This window comes from Aulostomus chinensis, chromosome 7, assembly GCF_037954235.1.
Source record: "Aulostomus chinensis isolate RoL2024-O1b breed Wild chromosome 7, RoL_Achi_v1.0, whole genome shotgun sequence".
In the NCBI taxonomy this organism is placed as follows: domain Eukaryota; kingdom Metazoa; phylum Chordata; class Actinopteri; order Syngnathiformes; family Aulostomidae; genus Aulostomus; species Aulostomus chinensis.
In genome coordinates, this window is record NC_141326.1 from 29,364,194 (window position 1) to 29,385,434 (window position 21,241).

Sequence of the window (21,241 nt, forward strand, 5' to 3'; positions counted from 1 at the left end):
TCAACCTCATGTACGACATGAATTCAGAAACAATATTTGCACCAGTATTGATATTTACATCATAAACGGATCAGCTGATGAACAAAGACAGTTAAAGGTGCTATGTGTAAGATCTGGCCAGTAGCTGAATCCTCGCTTCCTCTTGGCATCAACACTTCTACGCAAAATTCTTTGTCGTCTTTATGCATTCGGGTTGTGCTTCTGTACGTCCCGCTCTCGTTCACACGGTATCTCAGGAACGCCTCGGGGGGATTGCTTAAAGTTTGTCATGAAGGGCCACTGCGATTTTGGTGGTCAAAGGTCACTGTGACAAACACTCATCTCACAGGCTAACAACCATCATGCTGAGTTGTCAATAGCTGCCATGTCATTTGACCCAGCGACTCCAAATCAGGAACATTGTTATTACTAGACTGGAGAATTAACACACAACTATTTCTATACATTTTATTCGTGCTAGCTGGTTAGCTAGCTTACATACAGCACATAAATCTTAAAAAAGAAAGATGAGATTAAGAAAGATAATTCAGATATCGGCTGACTCTCACAAAGAACTTCTATCAGCTCTGCTTCTTTTACATTTCAGCCGGACTGAACTGGTTTGGTTTCACTGCACGTCTGGTCAGCGTGTTTCCAGCTGCAGCGTCAGGCAGAACGAGGAAGCTCAGAAACCCTTCGAACGCCAACTGCACACCAAACAGCAGAGGACAAGGTTGGAGCCTAGTAACATCTGGTTGGACGATGGCTGAGCAGGAAGCAAGCTGCTCTGCAGGCAGCGCCTGAGTCAATCTGCCGCCGCTCATGCGAGTGTGAATCCCCAGTTTTATCTCTGACTACTTGATTTGTCATAGCAGGAAGAGTTCAGTTGTTCGTTCCGTGGAGGTGTGCCGAGGCCCGGACACGCATTAGTGAGATGAATTGCAGCTTTAACTCATGTCTGTCTTTCAGCTGCTGACATTCCTTGTAACTCAAGGGGCCTCGCCATGCAGCTGTATTGAAGAAAAAATATTTAGGTAGTAAATAAGACTTTCTGTGTTAGACATCTGTTGCAAGAACTGTCAGCACACGTCAGATTTTATCTTCACTTCCTGTCCGTTGCTGTGCTGCATCCCCTTGTTCCTCCCGTAGCCAATCAGCTCCTCACCTGTTACCACCTGTTGGTCATTGCTTCGTTAGTCCAGGTGAGCTTTTGTGCCCAGTCTCTATCAGATCTTGAGCTCGGTTCGCTTTCTTCTACACTGCAGGACAAGTTGCTCCAATCCAATCAAAACCAACAATTAGTCGTCTGAGTTGAAGCAGCAGAGAAGTGGGTCACAACCCGACTTCTCCTCCGCGTTACTCAGCACTGCGGTGATGAAATCCGGTGAATTTCCTGAAACCCAACATTAACCACAGATGACCAAGTTCAATCTGCTTCTCATTCCTCGCATGTCTGGACAGCGAGCGTCTGTGCGTCCACACATTGTCCTCATTGCCGAGCTTCCTCGGATATCTCCCTCCAGGCGAGGGGGTGGGACTCTCACTTCAGCCTGGAAAAGTTCAGGACCTCCCAATAAAACGCCTCACACCTCAAGGCTGGCGATCACTCCTTTGTGACAAGTTTCCACAGGTGATCCGCCTGTGTTTCAAAAGCTCCTGCCAGTTTATTAGACTTCCAGAAGAGTTGAGTTCCCACGAACAAGTAGTAATCTCAGGACTCACGGACGGAACGGGAAGGTGGACCCTGAGAGCAGGTGGGTGATGCGTTCATGACTCAATCAACCGACTCATTCAGGTTTACTGGTTTTCTGGGAGTTTAACCTCAACATTATGGGGTCGACCTGTCAGACGGATCATCACCAGATCCTGTGACACCGTAAAGATAAAACTGTAAAAGTCTGTCAGAGACGCTGACGGTCAAGTGTGTGAAACTTGATCCTGTGAGACTGTAAAAAGAATATTTAGAAGACATTTCTGAGTGTTTTTACCACCACTAACACTCAAATATAGATGAACAGATAAGTACAAAATTACATATTTACTGTATATTTATTTAGAAATGTTTCTAATTCTTGTAAAAAGAGAAATATTCTATCAATACAGTCAACAGTATTAAATTTCCCCAAATAAGATTTTATTGGCTTTAAAAAAAAAAGACCCTTGATCTGTTTACACCATGACGAAGATACAAATAATAGACAACCACGAGATGTTCGTACGGTTATAAAATACTTCACAAAAACAAGATGGAAAATGGAAACAATAAACTCATGAACTGAGGTGATGGACTCGGGTTCAACAGGTGAACTAGTTGCCAGGCTCCTCCAGCAATTTTGAACATTGTTACTTATTTTCAAGACCTAGAATATTTTGTATTGTGATTAAAAAAAAACATCTGAAAAAAGAACAAAGCCTCTTTTTAAAAAAAACCTATTCCTTTTTATTTAAACAACATTCTTTTTAAATGCATTTTGAGCTTTAAGCATCAACTGATTTGATATTATAAATATCAAAAACAAACAACAGAACCTGGCCTGCTGGGGCTACAAGTTCCCCCAAACCACTGGTGCCTCCGTCCTCCTCCTCTGCCTGACTGAGGTGCTCCAAGTCGGCCTGGTGCTGCACCACAGGCCCCCAGGAACCACAGCATTCAATCATCTGCTGAAGTTTCTCCTTGACTTATTTTTAGACTTGAACATGCAGTATTGTGTCATTACAGAGTTAAAACAACTAAAATCTCTCCCATTATCTCATAACGGTTTCCTTGTCCTCACAGGTCAGTTTCCTCATTCAACATGAGGAAAGTAAAGCTGCTGTGTGCCTCCCTCACGCTGGGCCTGCTGTGCTCCAGCTGGGCCTTACCGAGGACAGACCCTCCCATCCATCCACGCCACCCCTTCCTGTTCATGTGGAACGCGCCGACCGAGCTGTGCGACATCCGCTTCGGCATGCCCCTCGACCTCTCCTACTTCCACTTTGTCAGCAGCACCCTGAAGTCGGCTACCAACCAGAGCATCTCCATATTCTACACTGACCGTTTTGGCATCTTCCCCTTCGTGGACGAAGACACCGGTGAGATGTATGATGAGGGCCTGCCGCAACTCGTAGACCTGCAGGAGCACCACGAGCTGGCCGAAGACGACATCGAGTACTACATTCCTGTCAACCAGCCGGGCCTTGCTGTGCTTGACTTTGAGGAGTGGAGGCCACAGTGGATCCGAAACTGGGGCAGTAAAGACATCTACCGACAGATATCCATCGAAACAGTCAAGAGGAAGAATGCGACATTGTCCGATGACCAGGCAGAAGATCGGGCGAAGTTTGTGTTTGAACGCGCCGCCAAGAAGTACTTCCTCCGATCCATTCGCATCGGGAAGAAGCTGCGGCCCAAAAGGCTCTGGGGTTACTACCTGTACCCTGACTGCTACAACTACGACTACAACCAGGACATGGCTGGCTTCACTGGGGAATGCCCCCCCATTGAGAAAGACCGGAACGACGAGCTTCTGTGGCTCTGGAAGGAGTCCACCGCACTCTTTCCCTCCATCTACCTGGAGCTGGTGCTCAGAGACTCTCGACAAGCACGAATGTTTGTCCGCCATCGTATCCAGGAGGCCATGAGGGTGTCGATGCTCCCCAACAGTTCCTATCCCACACCCATCTATGCCTACATCCGTCCTGTGTACAAGGACAGTGTGGACGACTACATGTCAGAGGTCAGACACACTTAGCGGTCCTCCCCAGGCTGCATGCACATTCATCCCTTTGCCGGAGATTCTCTCAATGGCTTCCAGGTTCTTAATGTAGAGGAACAAGCAGCCCAAGCTTGTCCTTCAGGAGGGGGTCTGTGCCTCCTTCAGGGATAAGGTGAAAAGTTCAGTTCCTCCACGCGCTGACATCAGTGAAGCGGCTGAAAACTTATGGCTGGATTTAACGTAGCAGTAAATACAGCAGCAGCAGCGGCGGCTCTGGGGCGCGAGCCGTCGAGCTCCTCCACAGACGACCACGTGCAGCGTCTGACCAACTGTACAAAACCCAACTCCATAAAAGGACAGGGAAAAACATCAGTGATGCCTGATTGGCTGTCTGTTGTTTTGCAGTTCGATCTGGTCAACACCGTTGGAGAGGCTGCAGCTCTGGGTGCGGCTGGCGTGGTTTCCTGGGGAGACATGAACGTCACTGACACAGAGGTGGTTTTCCGTGAATGTGTAGAACCTGTTTGTTTCATCAGACACAGCCATGTCACGAAAGTCTGAAGACACAAACTTTCATTTGATCAGTTTTTGCAACTGACTGAAATTTCCACTGTTCTGTAGGACTCCTGCTTTGATGCTCGTCGTCATCTGGACCGGGTCATGAACCCCTACATCCTCAACGTCTCCACGGCAACAAGGCTTTGCAGCCAGGCCCTCTGCCAGGGCCGAGGTCGCTGTGTGAGAAAGCGCTGGGATGAAGACGTCTTCCTCCACCTGGACTCGCGGCGTTACAGCATCCAGCGGCGTGAACGCAGCGGCCCACTCACCGTGATGGGCGGACTGTCGCAGGATGATGTCAAATGGTTTGACCGGAGCTTCGACTGCATGTGCTTCAGCGAGGAGTCGTGCCGGGAGGTCCTGACACTGAACGTCCTCCAGGAGGCCGTCAAAACCACGAGGAGTCGGTCTGCCGGGTGGCGAGTGGTGGAGCCGCATCTCGTCGTGGTGACAGTGACTCTACTCTGTCTGAAAGTTCTGATGTAAATATTTATGAGACATTGTGATTTAAAGAGATGACAGTGTGTCACCAGCTCGGTTCTTTTGTACGCAACTTCTATTTTATGTGATTTGTTATTAAAGGAACTTGCCAACTTTTTGGAGAAATGAGCTTTCATTGCCATCCTTCCTTAAGACTCTCCTCACCTCTGTGCTGCGCCAGTTAGCGAGCAGTCAAACTGTGGTATGCTAACACCTCCAATCCAGCGAAGCTAACTAGCAGTCAGCCAGAGGGGAGGAGGCTATCTTTCTTCTTGTCTTGTCTTTTTCAATTTATTTGACCCTAGTTTGACAAATGCAATGTAGTTAACTCAAGTTCTGGCAGGAGAAAAAAAGTGCGTGGAGCCCATGAGCACACCTGGCGCAAGGTGAGGACAAACGTGTACAATAATGCGCGTTTGCCTTGAGAGTCAACATGTCAAAGAAGTAACTCTCCATCAGGTCCAATTCTGTTTCTGGTTCAGATGCGGAGGAGGTGAATTCACAAGGCTGTAAGATTCTCTCTGACCAGAGACGCCGTCTGGCTGGAATACCATCGATTATTCAAATAAATCGTTTAGTTTGGTTTCACACAACCAGAAGATAAAGATCGTTTCACCCCAAATCGATCAGTGAAGAATGAAGTGGTGGACTCACGATATCCCGCTCATGACTTCTTTTCTGGAGTTTAAATGTTGGGTGTGTGTTTGTTTTCTGTGTGTCACCCCATGATTCAGCACAATGTTACATAAGGATTTAAACATGAAGAGGACAATGAATGCAGACAGTTCTTATTCAGAGTCCCTTGTTTCATGGGTCATCACTTTGGATTTGGCTCACTTCCCTTGGCTTCACTCTGAGGTTCTCAGCAGGCTCCATGGTCACTCCCTGAAATCTGGTTTCATAAACTCTTTCAATCTGAAGTCCATTTAAATTCAGTTTTATGTCGCAATTGCCACCAAACACCATGAACTTTGATTAAATTGCTTTTAGTGAGAACTTGTTAGAATAAACCTTAAAAAAAAAAAAAAGACCTTTGGTGAGGCAGCAGGTATTTTTTTACATTGTCACACACAGGCGCCTCGTGACGCCGGGGCATCGGGGGCTCCCCGGATCTCTGTGCCTTGAAATTCTGGGCCTTCATATAGTAAATTGCAGAATGATGAAAATCGCCACGGCCATCAGCCACAATTGCAACATTGTTGCTAAAGCGGACCTGACCTGGCTTTCCTTATGGAGTCTGAATAATTTGTTGCAAACTCAAAATCAGTGCTCTATTCTTTCCCCTCCGTCACCCACTGGGATGACGAGAGAGTGAATATGGATGTTGGGGGGAAAAAAGCATTCAGCGGCAGAGCAAGAAGAGGTGGAGAGTGAGACGTCATCTCCCCCACCGCGACGACATGTCCATCGGCTTGGGTTGGTGATAAAAGCAGCCAGCCTGAGCTCTGACAGAGGCTCACTGGTGCTGCTAGCCAGCCTCCGCACCTCGCTAGCTTTACCACACTTCATTAGCATAACTAAAGAGATGATCTTACTCAGGGCTCTGAAGGTTCTCATCACGTTCTTCACACACAGCACTCACACTCCAACCGTGGAAGCTCCATCCGCAGCGCAGTCTCTCCAGTTGTTTTGGGTCTCAGGATGGCTGTCGATTCCTTTCTCACATCACGCAGCACTTCAGCGGTAGCCATCTTTGCCAAGTCTCTTATACTAAAGACGCATGGATAGACCTGCTCAAGTGCTCTTCGTATTGATCTTGTTTTCCTCTTTTGAACCGTTTGCTTTAATATCAGTTCTCATGTCTCTGCGGTGAATCAAAGTCCAATGTTCCCTCTTAGCGCTGCTACTCACTGAGGTTCTAATGGAGCCGCTAACCACGCCAGCGGTCCTCCCTGTGGCCCCCAGCGAGAAGGTTGTGGGTGGAGCCCCGGCTGCAGCACGGGGTCTTTCTGGGTGAGTCTCCATGTTCTCCCTGTTCCTGCTGGGTTCTCTCTGGTACTCCAGCTTCCTCCACAGTCCAAAGACATCAAGAGGGGACCAGGTTAATCCAGACTCTAAATTGACCGTAGGCGTGGCTGGGAGAGCCAATGGTTGTCTGTCTCTATGTGTTGGCCCTGCCATGGACTGGTGACCTGTCCAGGGGGAAGGCTGCTGGGATAGGCTCCACCCCCCCCCCCCCCCCCCCACAGGGTAAGAGGTAACAAATGCATGGACTGAATATTCATGAGCTCGTGAGTTTGTGTGTGCTATGTACTGAAACCGTTGCTATGCGACCGAGACGCGCACCAGAAAGTTTTAAAATCAAGACGCGTCAGAATGAATCTTACCGGCCATGAGGGGAAAGCGCTGGCTCTGGTTCCTCTGAGGAGGCGAGCAGAGGAGCAGCAGTGTGTGCTCCTCCTCAGGCGGACACGGTAGAAGGGGGGGTCCGGCCGGTCCGAGAGCTCCGGCTTCAGGACCTTCTCTCCCATGGCTCCGTCTGAGGTTATGAGAACGTGACCACGTACACACACGCCGGGGTCCCAGTTCTCCCTCGGGTCAGGCTGAACTGGTAACCTGGTGTCGCTGTTCGTTGCTAGCATTAGCAAGGAGCGCGTGCCGCTTAATTAACGGTCCGGCTGCGCAGGCACGACGTAAATGATCGTGACGACGTAGCGGTCCCCCACCAGAAGGTTACAAGAACGACACTAACTGTGTTTTTCAAAGTATCCTTTTCATTTTTAACATTTTGAGTTCTTCAGTGAGTGCAGCTACAACTCTGGGGTTCTTTTCTTGCTGAGTGTGTGTGTGTGTGTGTGTGTGTGTGTGTGTGGGGGGGGGGGGTCGCTGCGGCTGGCGGTGCGTCGCGGCCGAGCCCGGCCGCTGGGGGGCGCCATCCCTCCACCAACAGCGTCTCCTCCTCACATCTCCTTCCGATGAAGCCCCCACAAGTTCATCTGTGACTGCGGGAGTCACACACGCGTCCCTCCTACCCGCCTGGACGCACTTGTTCCGTGTCCTCCTGGATCATGCTGCCCCTGCTCAGACCCGGGACCCCCTGTAGAACTTGATGACCCCTCATCAGGTGGAACTCAGCTGGTGTGATGAACCCGGAGAGCCTCCGGTACGTCGTGTGACGCAGGGGAGCCGCGCTGCAACGCGCACTCTGGGGCGAGTCGTGTGGTGTGAACATGTATGAGGAGCGGAGGGCAGTGCGACACACTCGCCCGTGAGAGGAGGTGGGAGGGGAGCTGCATCTGCTGCCGAGGGTCGGGAAGGCGACCCAGCAGGTGCCCGCGCGCCAGCCAGCAGTCGTGTGGAGGAATTCAACCCCGCCGGAGCAGAAAAGTGGATTTACTTTGTTTTGGGTTTTTTGTTGTTGTTCTTTTTGTTGTTGCACTGATGCTGATGCTTGGGAGTCCAGGCGGAGGGATGAGGCTCAGGTTTGTGTGACGTGACAAACAGCTGGAGACGGAAAACATCTGTCGGACCTGTGACACTCACACGGGAAACACCTGCACCTGCTGCGCGGAGAAAAGGTACCTGAACGCAACATCTCCATTCCTAAATGCACCACGAGCCCTTTTAACTTCAAGATCTGATGCTGTATAACCTGCTTTTTTTATATAAGAGCTTTCATCGTTTCATCCTCCATTCTTCTTTAAAATCCCATCCATACTTTAATCAATCAATCAATCAATCAATCAACGACTGTCAATCATTCTGCGTCTTGGTTTCAGATTATAATTGTCTGATTTCAGCAGGAACGCATCTTGAGTCGTGCTGTGTGTCAGTGTGTGTGCGTATGCGTGTGCGAGCGTGTGTGTGCGTATGCGCGCGCGCGCGCGTGTGTGTGTTTAACAAACTAAAGTCTTCCTGCGCACTCGTGAATGTCAGATTGTTGCAGGGGGCGCGTGCATTTCATTAATGCGTAAAATCTGGGCTCGCGCACGTGAATCTGTATCACGTGCGCCCGCGTGTTTCACAATGGATGTTGGCGTGCGCAGCCGCGCGCGCGCAACACTTTGCGGGAGCGCCTCGCTGTGATGAAACGCGCGTGTTTTGCCATCTCTGTGAGGACCGACGCGGGTTCGAGGCCGGTCGGGGGGGGGGGGGGGGGGGTCCGGAGGTGTATTACGCCAGTGAACCTCCTCTTAATGGGGTTTAGATGCGGTTCATCTGTCTAAGAAATAGGTGTAAAATTGGATTAAAGGATAAATGAACAGTTTTCCAAAGGAGACCTGAAACAACAACCGCTGAAACAGGCTTCACCTGCCTGCGGCCATGACGAAGCTCCTCCCACTCCCCTGAGCGCTGAAGAGCAAATCCTGCTCTCCTTCAGCGTGACCTGTCATCAAGGAGTCACAGGGAGTCGCTGGTGAGAACATCCGGGTCCGCCGACTCAAACCTGAGCTCCGCAGCTCCAGCAGCCCCCCCCCCCCCCCCGTCGGCTGAGGGGGCGGAGCTTCCACCTTGACAGAGCTGCTCCTTCAACCAATCAGCGTCACATCATGACATCCCAAATCTAGCTGATAGAAGAGGAAAGTCACTGTTAATCGCTGTTAGTGAGTCTGTTTCTGCGTCAACTGATTATCCTACCAGCGTCTGCGCTCACTGCCTCTGGAGAAGCCATTTTGTATTGTTTTGTTTTTCTGGTTTGGTTTTGGCAGCATCATCACCTGGAGAACCAATCACAATCGGTATTATTGTTTGGCAGCAGAAGACTTATCAGATATCGACTCAAGCTCTCCCAGTGGTGCTGTACTTGGTACCTGGTCTCACCACGTACCGGGGGGTCACATCATCTGGCGATATTCTGGACGACAGATCCTGCTGTCATCACCTGACAGCGGTTCTGATCCTTTTTGCCATTGGCCGACGACCTGCTAACGTCCTGCTTTTGGCTGCTAAGGGAACAAGCAGAAGCGGGTGTTGATGGGCTCTGACGTTTGCATTGAAAGTGAATTGTTTGGGAGGGGGTGGAGCTAAGCTGCTGCCTCTTTAAGGCTTCAGATGTCTATGTATTGATTATTTTCTCATCTGTGTGGAAGTCCAACAGGTTTCAGGAGGCAGGCGAACCTCTGCTGCCTCAGACAGGAATGTCTGACAACAGCGCTGCAGGAAAACCTCCGGTGTTCGTTAGAGGGGCACCCCGCCGTGGTTGACCCAGCCCTCGGTGACGGGGGGGACTCCATGGTTGCGTCCATCACAACCTCGCCACGTGCTGTTTCTTCAGCCGCCTCCTTGATACTTGTGCAATCAAACCACAGCTTCCTGTCCCTGCAGCTCTGCTCACTGCAAAATGGCGAGGGGTTGGAAGCCCCCAGCTGTCACGGGCTGCTGTTTCCTCACTTTGCTGATGATGAAGAGCTGCTGGCTGCTAGGCTCCGCCTCCCAAAAGCCTACAGTGTTTACTGACTCCCAGCAGCCCCAGCAGGAGTACGCCCACTCTATCCGGCTGGATGGCGATATCATTCTGGGCGGCCTGTTCCCAGTGCATGCCCGTGGTGAGAGGGGGGTGCCCTGCGGCGAGCTGAAGAAGGAGAAGGGCATTCACCGGCTGGAGGCCATGCTGTTTGCCATTGACCTCATCAACAAGGACCCGGATTTGCTTCCCAATGTGACACTCGGGGCACGCATCCTGGACACGTGTTCACGTGACACCTACGCCCTGGAACAGTCGCTCACCTTCGTCCAGGCGCTCATCGAGAGGGACGGCTCTGATGTCCGCTGCGCTAATGGAGATCCGCCCATCTTCGCCAAGCCGGATAAGGTTGTTGGCGTGATTGGAGCATCGTCCAGCTCTGTTTCAATCATGGTGGCCAACATCCTGCGACTATTTAAGGTAAGGGGATGCTGTTTGGTGACACACTTGTGACTTGAACCGGCTCCCAGGTCAGTGGCCCGGCTGCTACTTTAATGTACTGTTGACTCTCGCCGCTTCATTGTGTCATGCTTGACCTGCTCAACGTGAAACCAACACAATTCACAGGTAGCTTGTGAACATAGTGGAGCATTCACTGGCTCCAGAGGCAGATATTAATTGGTGGAGAACAAGAACTGAGCCAAAAGTGGGTGAATATTGGACCTGTATTTACCAGGTGGTCAGGAGCATGACCCTAAACGAACAATAATACTGCCCCGGAGCTGCTGCTCCTGTCCAGTAAGGTCAGCCTGCAAGGGAGCAACCTCCAACAAAAGCTAGTGAGATTCTTCTGTTGGGTTTTGTCTCTGTGGTGAACAAAGCTTGATGAGAGTCATCAGGATCCTCTCGACTAATGGACGCCACTTGATGAATGTTAAAATGTCTTTGAGTCGTTTTAGAGGGAAGCAGACGTTCAACCGTGCTAACACATTTCTGGCTTTTAGGACTCATTCCTGCGTAACTTTACGCAGCTGGAAATGGACGATAAGCTATTGTTTGGGAACAAGTTCAACATGATGATGATAAACCGGTCTGCCCTCCGTAGGCTAAAAAAGGAAGTGCGAGTTAAAGGTTGTGAACCTCTGCTGAGTAGGACATGTTTTTGGCGGTGTTTATCTGTTTGTTTGTTTGTTTGTTTGCCTGTCAGCAGAATTATTACAAGGCCAATTTCACCAGATCTGGTGAAGGAGTGTAGCAAGAGCCGTGGAAGAAGACTTTTGGCCCAGATCTGTTTATCTATGCAACAACAACAACAACAAAATAGAAGTTTATATTCAAATTGAGTTTGGCAGCGTTTGCCTCTGCAGAGGAATGCACTCTAGTTTTTATCTGGTCCTGTTATGGAAGTGTGGATCTCTGTATTGTTTCCTGCTCTGTCTCTCGGAGCGTGGATGTCAGCGCAGACATCAAGAGGACACACGTGCAGACAGAGAACAGCTTCGCCTCCCAGCAAACACGTCTGCATCTGACAAATGTCAAATGTTTTCACTCTGCAAACCAAATCATTTTGAAGCCCAGACAGCCTTTGTGTCATTTTGTCCGACTTCTGATGGAAGTGTTTCAAATATGAGACTGTGTGTCTTTATGTACTAATTTCCTTTTACTGGTGATGATTTCCACATCTGCAGTCTTTTGTTATGCACATGCATTCTTCAGATTAAGCTTTCCATATAAATGACAGAGAAATTGGCATTCTGCAGGAGGAATGCAGTTGGGAAATCAAGTTTCTCTAATCCCCAGCCTCCATTTAGGAAAGTGAGCTCTCCATGAACTGACATGAAGGAATCAGCTCGCTGGAGGAAGCGACTTGGTCAGTCAACGCCGGACCCTGACCGATAACCCCTACTGGCCGCATCCCAACCACGATAAAATGAATGCTGCTCATGTAGTCTCAATCCCAATCCGATGCCAGTCTCAAAAATCCATTTCATACTGGCTACAATTGTGGCATCAGCTGCAGGATTTACTTGATTTTCCACGCTTTTGGTCTGTCAGGCCCTCATCAGAGCTGGTTCAGAGTCCCACACTGTCAAACAAAGCCCTCCAGGAAGAGCTGAAATTGCTCAGTTAAATTCTTTGTGACCACGTAATCATGGCAGTCTGTTTATTAATCTTTGTGTCATGACTTCATCCTGGTCGTCCGGTGGTGTCGCACTGTCCTGTCACGGTTCTGCTGCTCCGTCCTGGTGAGGACGATCTTAAATAAACTGCAGGATTTTGTTGCATCTGGCTGCCGTCAGGGTTTTCACGGTGGGCCAGTCACCTGCAGCTAAAGCTGAGCTCACATGACGTCAACCCTTCCTCTCTGCTCAAACATGGTAGCCTGCACAGGAAGTGGTTGTCTCAGAGTAGGTATCACCTCCCGAGCGTGTGCGGTCACATGACGACCTGTGTGTGAAAGACTTTTGAGCTTCATCTTGACGTTCATGCCAGTGGAGGAGAGATCCTGTTTTTTTGGGGGGGGGAGGGGCTAACGTCACATGTGAATGTATAATATCTATACAGTATTTTGTCATGTTAAGTCTTTCTGTCTTTAATATTATTCCCACAAAATGATTATTAAAGGATTAAACTACCAGTTCGTGCGGACGGATGGTGGCCATCTTGCCTGCTCTCATCACAGGATGAATGTGGTGATGTTCCAGTACATTTACATGCAGGTAAATTCATATCTAAGTGTTGGATAAAATGGTATTCATGAAGAAGTCAGACTCAAAAAAGCACAAGATGAATACGAACGACGCAGTGCGACGTTGGTGCTCTTGAATCCTTGATGCAAAAATCCAGCGGATGACAAATAGTGTGTGTGACCATCCTCTCCAAGAAAAAGACGAGATTAAAACTCTTGGCAGTATCTTGGCTGATTCCACAGATGGAGACTTCCACATGCAGAGGCAGATATGGTGGAGGAGCTCTTCAGGCTCACTCCGGGATGGTAATTAATGATCCCTGAGAGGAACAAAATCTCCTTCTCACTTTCTAATCTCGCCTCTTTTTTGTCTGTGCCAACTTGCTCCAGTCCTTCTGGAGACGAGTGCCATGCTGCTTTTAATCCTGGACGGACTGATAAAGTGATGTCGAGGAGATGGATGTCAATGTAAAGTGTTTCATCAGCAGGTGTGAATGGAGACGCGGCAGGTCGACCTCAGCAGTGTGAACAGGTGGCGAGAATCAAACAGAATTGTCTTGTCAGCAGCGGTGCAGCCAGATGCTTTGTTGACAACGGGAGTGAATGGAGTTTCAGCTAAACGTCTGTTGTCGGGATGGATTTCTCCAGCTGTTTCGACCTGATGCAGTGAAGGGGCTGTTCTACCTTAGAGAGCTGATGCAATGTCCACGTGGTCTTCTGGGTTGTTTTTGGAGAATATTTAATGAAAAATATGCAAAAGGAAATTTCTTAAACATAGAAATAAAAGGTCTAAGTACTGTTTTTGTTTTAATTTCACGTGTCAATTGGCTACAAAAGCGGAGGAATAAAGGTTTTCTTGACTTTTTTTCTTTTTATACCTCTAGAAAACACTCAGGTTTCAGGAGGACAGTCAGAAAAATGCCATCAAAACCTGTGAAGAGGCCAGGAGAGTCTCAGGTTTCACCAGGCTGCCACCTGAGATCGCCTGCTCCTTTGGACTCCTGTCCTGGGGGAGCAGCTGTGTGTTTGGGTTCTGGTGTTGGGTTTGATTTGATCGAAAATTACAGGTCCAAGAACCATGAAGGAGACCTCAGACTAGAGTTTCTCAAGCTGCGGCACGTGGAGGAATCCCGGGAATATTTTTAAATGAAGTTAATCAAGTCAAGAACGTTAGAAACTGAGAGTTCTGCCGCAACAGAGAATGGGTTTGAAGCAAATACATGAACTGTAACTGTCCACTCACAGTTAGTGTTGTCGGTCTTGTAACCTTCTGGTGTCAGGCCGCTACGTCGTCACGTTCTTTTACGTCGTGCCTGCGCAGTCGGACCAGCGGCACGCGCTCCTTGCCAATGCTAGCAAGGAACGGCGACGAGCTCCGTCACCAGGTTACCAGTTCAGCTGGACCCGAGGGAGAACCGTGTGTGTGTACGTGGTCACCTTCTCAGCTGTGGGTCCATAAAACCGGAACCTCAGACGGAACCTTGGAACCAAACATCCATGAAGCTCTGAAGCAGTCCCGGTGGCCCGCTCCAGCGGCAGCGGGTGAACTGGCGGGAGCGAATCAGCACCGGCGAGGAAGGAGAAGGAGGTCCTGAAGCCGGAGCTCCCGGACCGGCCGGACACACCCAGCTCCCGTGTCCTCCTGAGGAGGAACACACGCTGCTGCTCCTCTGCTCGCCTCCTCAGAGGAACCAGAGCCAGCGCTTTCCCCTCACGGACGGTAAGATTCATTCTGACGGGTCTTGATTCTAAAACTTTCTGGTGCGCGTCTCGGTCGCATAGCAACGGCGTGCGGGTTCCAGCACCAAACACTGCGTCTTGCGTAGGAACGTGGACGTAATTGGCGTGTACTCGCCTGTACTGCAGTTTTAACTTTGCCCATCACGATGCTACTTGGAGAGTTGTTTTTTTTCTGAGGTTAAAAAAGATTTTAAAACGTCTTCAGATCAAAACCATGGACCCGCTGGAGGGTCTAGAGAGGTTTTTTTTTTATTTTATTTTTTTTTTTAAGAGAGAACAGAATTTATATAAGTAATAGGACAAACCCCCAGTGCATTGTGGGGAGCAAATGGATGCTGCAACAGAGAGAGGAGGAGGCTGCCTGTGACATACGATCACAGTGTGTCTTCAGGTGGTTCTTGAGTACCTGTGGACATTGGAGCCAGACATGAAGAAAGTCCCTGACATATCAGCTTAACAAGAGTCGGACAGACAGACAATACTGAATATGAAGCCCGTTCACTGGTGTGGAGGCTTTGAAATACATTTGTGAGTCGTGTGTAAAGGAGCAGAGCCGTGGATGTGCTTACGGAAGTCTTTCATTGTGGAGGAGAACTTCATCTCCTCTTCTTTAGCAAACAAGAAGGTCGTCGGGGTCGGTCGCTGTCACCTTACCTGTCCTCCTGTTTACATCTGAATTCTGCTCTCTGACGTACCTGCAGCTGGGTTGGATCAGGGTTGAACTGTAGTGTCCTTGCAATCAGACCACTAGAGTTCACTTTAAAAGGGGTCAAGACCACTCGCGAGAGGTGGTGTGAGTCATTCTGGTCCACATTCTGGTCTCACAAACAGAACTACACACAGCTCTCATGAAATGACTTGACCTCTTGAGAACTTCAGAGATGGCGCGTCCTTGTTTCCAGTCTGTTTTCAAGTATTCACATTTGTCACCTGCTGAAGTTAAAGCTGGGAACCTTTAATCAGAAGCTTTTATGCATTTGGATCCACATCAGGAGGTCAGACACTCTAAAAAAAGACAAATTAGCAGCCATAAAACTTTAAGAAGCATCACTAAGTGGTGGAGGAGACATGTTCTGTGTGACGCTCTCGCCAGCGTCTCTCCACCTCAGATCTGGGATGCAGTTTAAAAGTTCAGACTGATTTTCCTTGCGGTCTGCAGAGTTTCTCCCAGCCGCTTCGCTGTCTTTGAGCGTGGAGGAGGCGGAGTCTATCTGGAGGCTGTGCTTAGCAGCAAACACATTCCACTACGCTAAATTAGTGATTAGCTGTATGATCTGCATGTTCAGGGGAGGCCAGCCTAATGAGGACAGAAAAGCCCAACATCTTGGCTTTTCTAAAATTAGCCTGAGATGACTTTTTTTGGGGGGGTGGGGAGTGGGGGTGGCGATATCAGGGACACACAGCAGCCCACGAATGACAGCTCATTTGGCTCCTCTCTGTTCATGACGGCAAATATTATTTCCTGTTGAGTTCAACTTCTTTAACTGTAATTCTTCCTTTTCTCTGCACTGTCCATGTTTTACTCACACAAGTGAAATCATCGCGTTTAGCTGCATTATTGGAAACCGCCTATGATGACAAAAGAGGAGAATTGTGTCACGTCAGGAGAAATGTAGGAGCTTTGTGACCCTGAGAGGAACGGAGGAGCCGGCGATGAGCGTCAGGACTCTGCCAGAAGGGTCCGTAGAGTTGGCGGGGGTCCGTATTCTTCGTTAGAATGAAAGAGATTCACAACTGAGAACTAGACTTTTTGGTTATGTCTCCTCAGAATGAGTGTGTCACACCGACCTTGTACTTTGACCAGTGACATTTTTCAGTTGAGTCCCTGTGGACGTTCTTGGCGAATTTGGATGAGTTCTCTCAGAGGTACCAAGTTCACGGCTCCTCTGGCCTGAGTCTCTGATGCGATGAGGTCCTGGTGCATTGAGGTGCCAGGGTTGCACCTGGTTGAGGGGACTTTGTTTGAGCCACCATCAGTGAGGTTGTTGTTGTTTTAAAAATGTTTTACAAACCTTACCACCACACTCCAGTGTTGCCACACCTCTAAGAACAGACACTTGATCATCTGTGTCTGTTGTGGATTCTGAGGTGTTTTGCTGGATAGAATAGCCCCCCCCCCCCCCTTCAGAGGTGAGATCTTCTATCTAAAACTGTGATATGCTCTCAGTGCTTTTGGTATCATGTATGCACATCATTTCCACACAGCATCGCACAATCGGAGCCTGGCTGGGTCTTCAGGCAGCTGCTCCGCTGCGACAGTCACTCACGCTGCTGCGTTATATTTCCATCCCTGCGTGGGAGAGGCACAACCGCCGAGTCTGTGTTTATGAGCTTGCTGCAGGCTCGAACAGAAACACCAGATAAAAAACGAGAGGTGAGAAAATAACATAGGGACGAGTGAAAACAGTGGGAACCCTCCTACATCGTACCAAAGAGGGAGGAGACGTGGGGACTCCACAGCAGATCAGCCTCGAACCACAGAAGAAGAGTGTCGCTGTTTACTGTCGTGCAGCCAGAGGAAATAACATGGTACCAGCATTTGGTCCATTATACTTACATCTGTAAACACCAGGTGGCGCTATTATCGTTATCATATTATGGCTTAAATTCAGCCAGTAAATGTCTTCCAGGCTCATCAAAGGTCTGACCATGTGACGCCAGTTACTACAGTTTCCTGTTCAATGGTCATCAAAGATGGCTCCTCCTCGCCACAGGAACCTCTCAGTCTTCACAGTGACCAGTCACCAAGTGCCGAAGGAGGGTCAAGCACATTTTAGAGGATCTGGTCGACCTGCTAGGATGAAGAAGTAATAGCGGATTAAAACCCTGTAGCTTTTGTCAGGGTAGTTTCTGTGTAATCCTGCTGACAGACAAACAAACGCGACTGGGACACCCAACCGCCTTGGTGGAGGGAAGAACTCCAGGAAGCGATTAAAACCAGGACGAGCATTTAAAGCTGCTGCGTCTTGGCGGGAGGCTTCAGAGGTCTCTGGAAACATTTCACTTAGTTCTCAGGCGGCAGATCTTTGCACACTCTGAGGAACTGAGAATGTGGAGGCTGCTTTTCACCATCTGAAGTGTCAGTGGCTAATATCAGGCAGCTCTGAGTGAACACAAGCGGCAGTTCAGATGGTTCAGGAACAAACACATCGTCTGTGAGGCAGGTGGAAAAGGTCAGGAGGTCAAAAACAACCAGGATTCAGTCTGAGATTTTTGTCCAAATCAAAACTCAGAGTAATTTGTATGGATTAATTAACGTCATGATTTCGTAGCTGCATCTCTGAGCCTGTGAACTTGATGGACTATCTGACTTCTACCAGTAATTGACTTTGACGACTGAAGAAAACTCCATCCAAGCATTTAATTATTACTCTCACATTAACTGGGCCTTTTAACTCAACTTAATTGAAACTCGGCTGAGATCGTAAACCTGAAACACTCAATTGATTCTAGACAGGAAACTGGGACATGTATCAATTTACCTGTCAATGTACACAAGCACAAATGTGAAGATCAAGAAAGGAGAATCTGCTTTGAATGAAGAGCTAAAATCAACCGTGTTAATTTATGATTTCTCATCACGTTTGGCTGTCACTCAATTAAAAGATTAACTAATTAATCACAAGGCGGTCTGGATTCTTCTTGATCAATTCTAAAGGGTTACATTAGATTTGTTTTCGTTGCTAAACCTGTCTCAGTGGTTGAGTGGTGGACTTGTAGTTTTGTGAAGGGTTTTGATTTAATGCGTTTTAGTCCAACTCTTTGTCACTTCCTGTTTTATTTTGAAATGTACTCCCCTCGTGTCTTTGTTTCCCTCCCTTTTTAGTGATCACCTGTGTCTTGTTAGTTCATCAGTCCTCCTTATCCACAGCTAGTCACACCTTGAGTTAGGTTTGACTCCCACTCTTCATCCATAATTGTTTCCATGACGATGGTCTCCCATCGTCTTGACTGCATTCCCTCATCCAGACTGTCCAGTGGACAACGGTGTTCCTGAGCACAGCCAGAATCAAAACAGCTGCATAACAACCCCTTCTCCTCTGCTTATCTGCATGACGAAGTCCATCCCTCCATCTTCTCGCTCTCCTCCTGTTCAGGGTGGTGGGGGTGGAGCCTATCCCAGCAGCCTTCCCCCTGGACAGGTCACCAGTCCATGGCAGGGCCAACACATAGAGACAGACAACCATTGGCTCTCCCAGCCACGCCTACGGTCAATTTAGAGTCTGGATTAACCTGGTCCCTCTTGATGTCTTTGGACTGTGGAAGAAGCTGGAGTACCAGAGAGAACCCAGCAGGAACAGGGAGAACATGGAGACTCACCCAGAAAGACCCCGTGCTGCAGCCGGGGCTCCACCCACAACCTTCTTGCTGGGGGCCACAGTGAGGACCCCTGCTCCACCGTGCCACCCAAAGTCCATCCAGAAAAAGTCTTTTTCTTGGCTCGTGTCATTGTGCTGCAGAAGAGGAAGAATTCCTGATGTTTAGTTGAGCAGGAGAGAGCAGGATCAGATCTCAATGGAGGACACCGGAGACGCGTTTTAACAGCAGGTGCAAATATATGTGGTCAAGTGCTATCTGACTGAAATACGATCACAAAAACACATCTGCTGGGTGTAAGGAGGGCCTGCTGTCAGGGATGGTGAGGACGGCAGGACCCAAGCGCAGATAGAGGCAGATGATGAGGAAGGAAGCTGACTGAGATGCATACAGGCAGGTGAAGACACAGTACGAGCATGAACATCAGGCAGTAAACAAACGACGCAGGGGGTGAGAAACTGGCGTTAATTGTCGTCTCAGAGTAGGAACTTGTTGGACTAAACTCCAGTGTCCTGAGGCGAGACTCGTCTGTGGCTTAATGACCTGAGCCTTAACTCAAATATGTTTCAGCTGACCTCTAAACAAATGTTGTCAGGCTTGATCTCTGTCGGGTGCCGACACTGATGTTAATTGATGAGACGTCTCTTTGTGGCTCTGTGTAACTGAGCCTCATCTTTCTGTCATAAATGTACAGCGTGACCTCGACATCTGAGTCTCAGCTGCAGTGTAACATCCCCTTAGCAGCCTCGTCCCCTATTAAAAATGTATCAATCTATAGAATAGATGCTGGCTGATCTGTTTCAATTACCTGATCGCTTTGTTGTCGGCTAACAAATGTAATCTGTGTGTGATGGAGGAGAGTCTGGATAATGAAAATCTAATCAAGGGGAATTTGCTCATTGCAGTGGCAATTCATTAGCGTGGCAGATAATAACATCCACTTTAAGCTGTCTAAAGCCGTCGTCCCCACGGTTTTATTGTCAGTGTTAATAAAGCTTTTTGAGTTTTATGCTCATTTTGATGGCCTCAATTCGTAATCCACCTAGTTTTCAATACTACATCTTCTAATTGAAAACAGGCCATAAGCAGTCAGATGCGTGTGCATGTGTGTGTGTGTGTGTGTGTGTGTGTGTGGATGTGTGTGAGGAAAAGGCAACACTCACAAAGAGCCTCAGCAACGTCTCAGCCACAGATTTTAAAGCTGGAAGAACCACATGTAAAAAACATGTTATGAAAGGAAAAACACCAAAATTTCATACATTGTGTGTGTGTGTGTGTGTGTGTGTGTCAGTATGAAGTGGAAGTTTGACTACCTTTTAAGGTAATGAGTAACCTTACAATGTCTATTGAATGCCAAGAATTCTGTAATGTCTCATCACTGTTGATCCGACTGGCCTGAGCCCAAAGTCTCTCCGTGGTGATGACGCATGATTTAAACCATTTTTGATATCAGACCACCGCCAGCTAACGTGGTGCTAACAGATTGTTTCATGAGTTCCTGTGAGATGGTGTTCGTGTGTCTCAGCTCTGATCTGTGGGGTGTAAACCTAAGACTTCACCTGGAGTCAGGTTCGACCTGAGCCTCCACCTGGGACTTGAATCTTTGGATCTGAGCTGCATCGAATGACTTGAAAGTGTGAGAGAATTTTTAGTTTCAAGCTATTGTATCAGCCAAACATCTGGATAATTGTGTCTTTGTAACGTTTTAACCTCTAGACTAGTAAACTCTGGTGAACACTGTTTAACTGTGTCAGAGATGATTAATCTGTAATTTCCTCAGACATTTACAGTCTCTGTGCTCGCGGTTCGTTGATGTTCAGACTGTAAAGGTCACAATTCTGCCACTGGCTCAGAAATCAGATCCCTTTGGGAATAAAATATGTCAGAGAGGAGTTCAGATAATATTCTGAAATTTCAGACTGCTGCAGCGTCAGTGTGACTTCTGCACATCATCAGCCGAGCGGTGAGGAAGGTCAGAGGTCAGCTGGTTTGATCAGTAGCCATCATCCTTCCTCACGGAGAAACACCAGGACTCACATTCATACGGATGCATGTCGTTTTATCACGTAAAGATGAGAGAAGATTTATGATTCCGTGTTTGTTTCCAAGTGACAGAAAGTGACGTTGAAATGCATCCCAGTGACAGAGAACAATCACCTGCAGGTGAAAAGACAGTTAAGTTTGAGTTTGTGGTCTCCTTTTAAGATCTCTTCAACCTTTGTGTCCAATGCCATAGGAGGGCCCTCTCACAACACTTGCGTCTGATGGCCGGACGTTAATAGCCAGACCAGCCAGTAGAAGGCAGCAAAATCCTGTGTCACCACACATTTAGAACATTTGTCAGGTTGGCTTGTGTTGTCCTCTGCTGCCCTAAAGATCCATTTTTAAGACTCCAAACGACATCTGTGAGGGACATTCCTGATGCCCGGGTCCAGCTCA

At 48.4% G+C, this 21,241-nt stretch overlaps 2 protein-coding genes across 2 annotated transcripts in view; both read left to right on the top strand.

Moving 5' to 3' along the window:
- The first annotated feature begins 1,176 nt into the window (after nt 1–1,176).
- Nucleotides 1,177–4,830, top strand: LOC147259426 (hyaluronidase sv-hya-like). The gene is made up of 4 exons (XM_086209807.1): nt 1,177–1,733; nt 2,756–3,695; nt 4,080–4,169; nt 4,296–4,830. The coding sequence occupies exons 2-4, from the start codon at nt 2,775–2,777 to the stop codon at nt 4,716–4,718; spliced, it is 1,434 nt and encodes a 477-aa protein (XP_086065933.1). The 5' UTR covers nt 1,177–1,733; nt 2,756–2,774; the 3' UTR covers nt 4,719–4,830.
- Nucleotides 4,831–7,631: 2,801 nt separating this feature from the next.
- The window catches only part of LOC147259427 (metabotropic glutamate receptor 8-like), a 95,814-nt gene continuing 82,204 nt past the window's right edge, over nt 7,632–21,241 (top strand). Inside the window, exons 1-2 of the mRNA XM_086209809.1 lie at nt 7,632–8,230; nt 9,743–10,536. Of these exons, the coding sequence (XP_086065935.1) occupies nt 9,994–10,536 (543 nt within the window). The 5' untranslated portion in view covers nt 7,632–8,230; nt 9,743–9,993. The remainder of the gene's footprint in view (nt 8,231–9,742; nt 10,537–21,241) is intronic.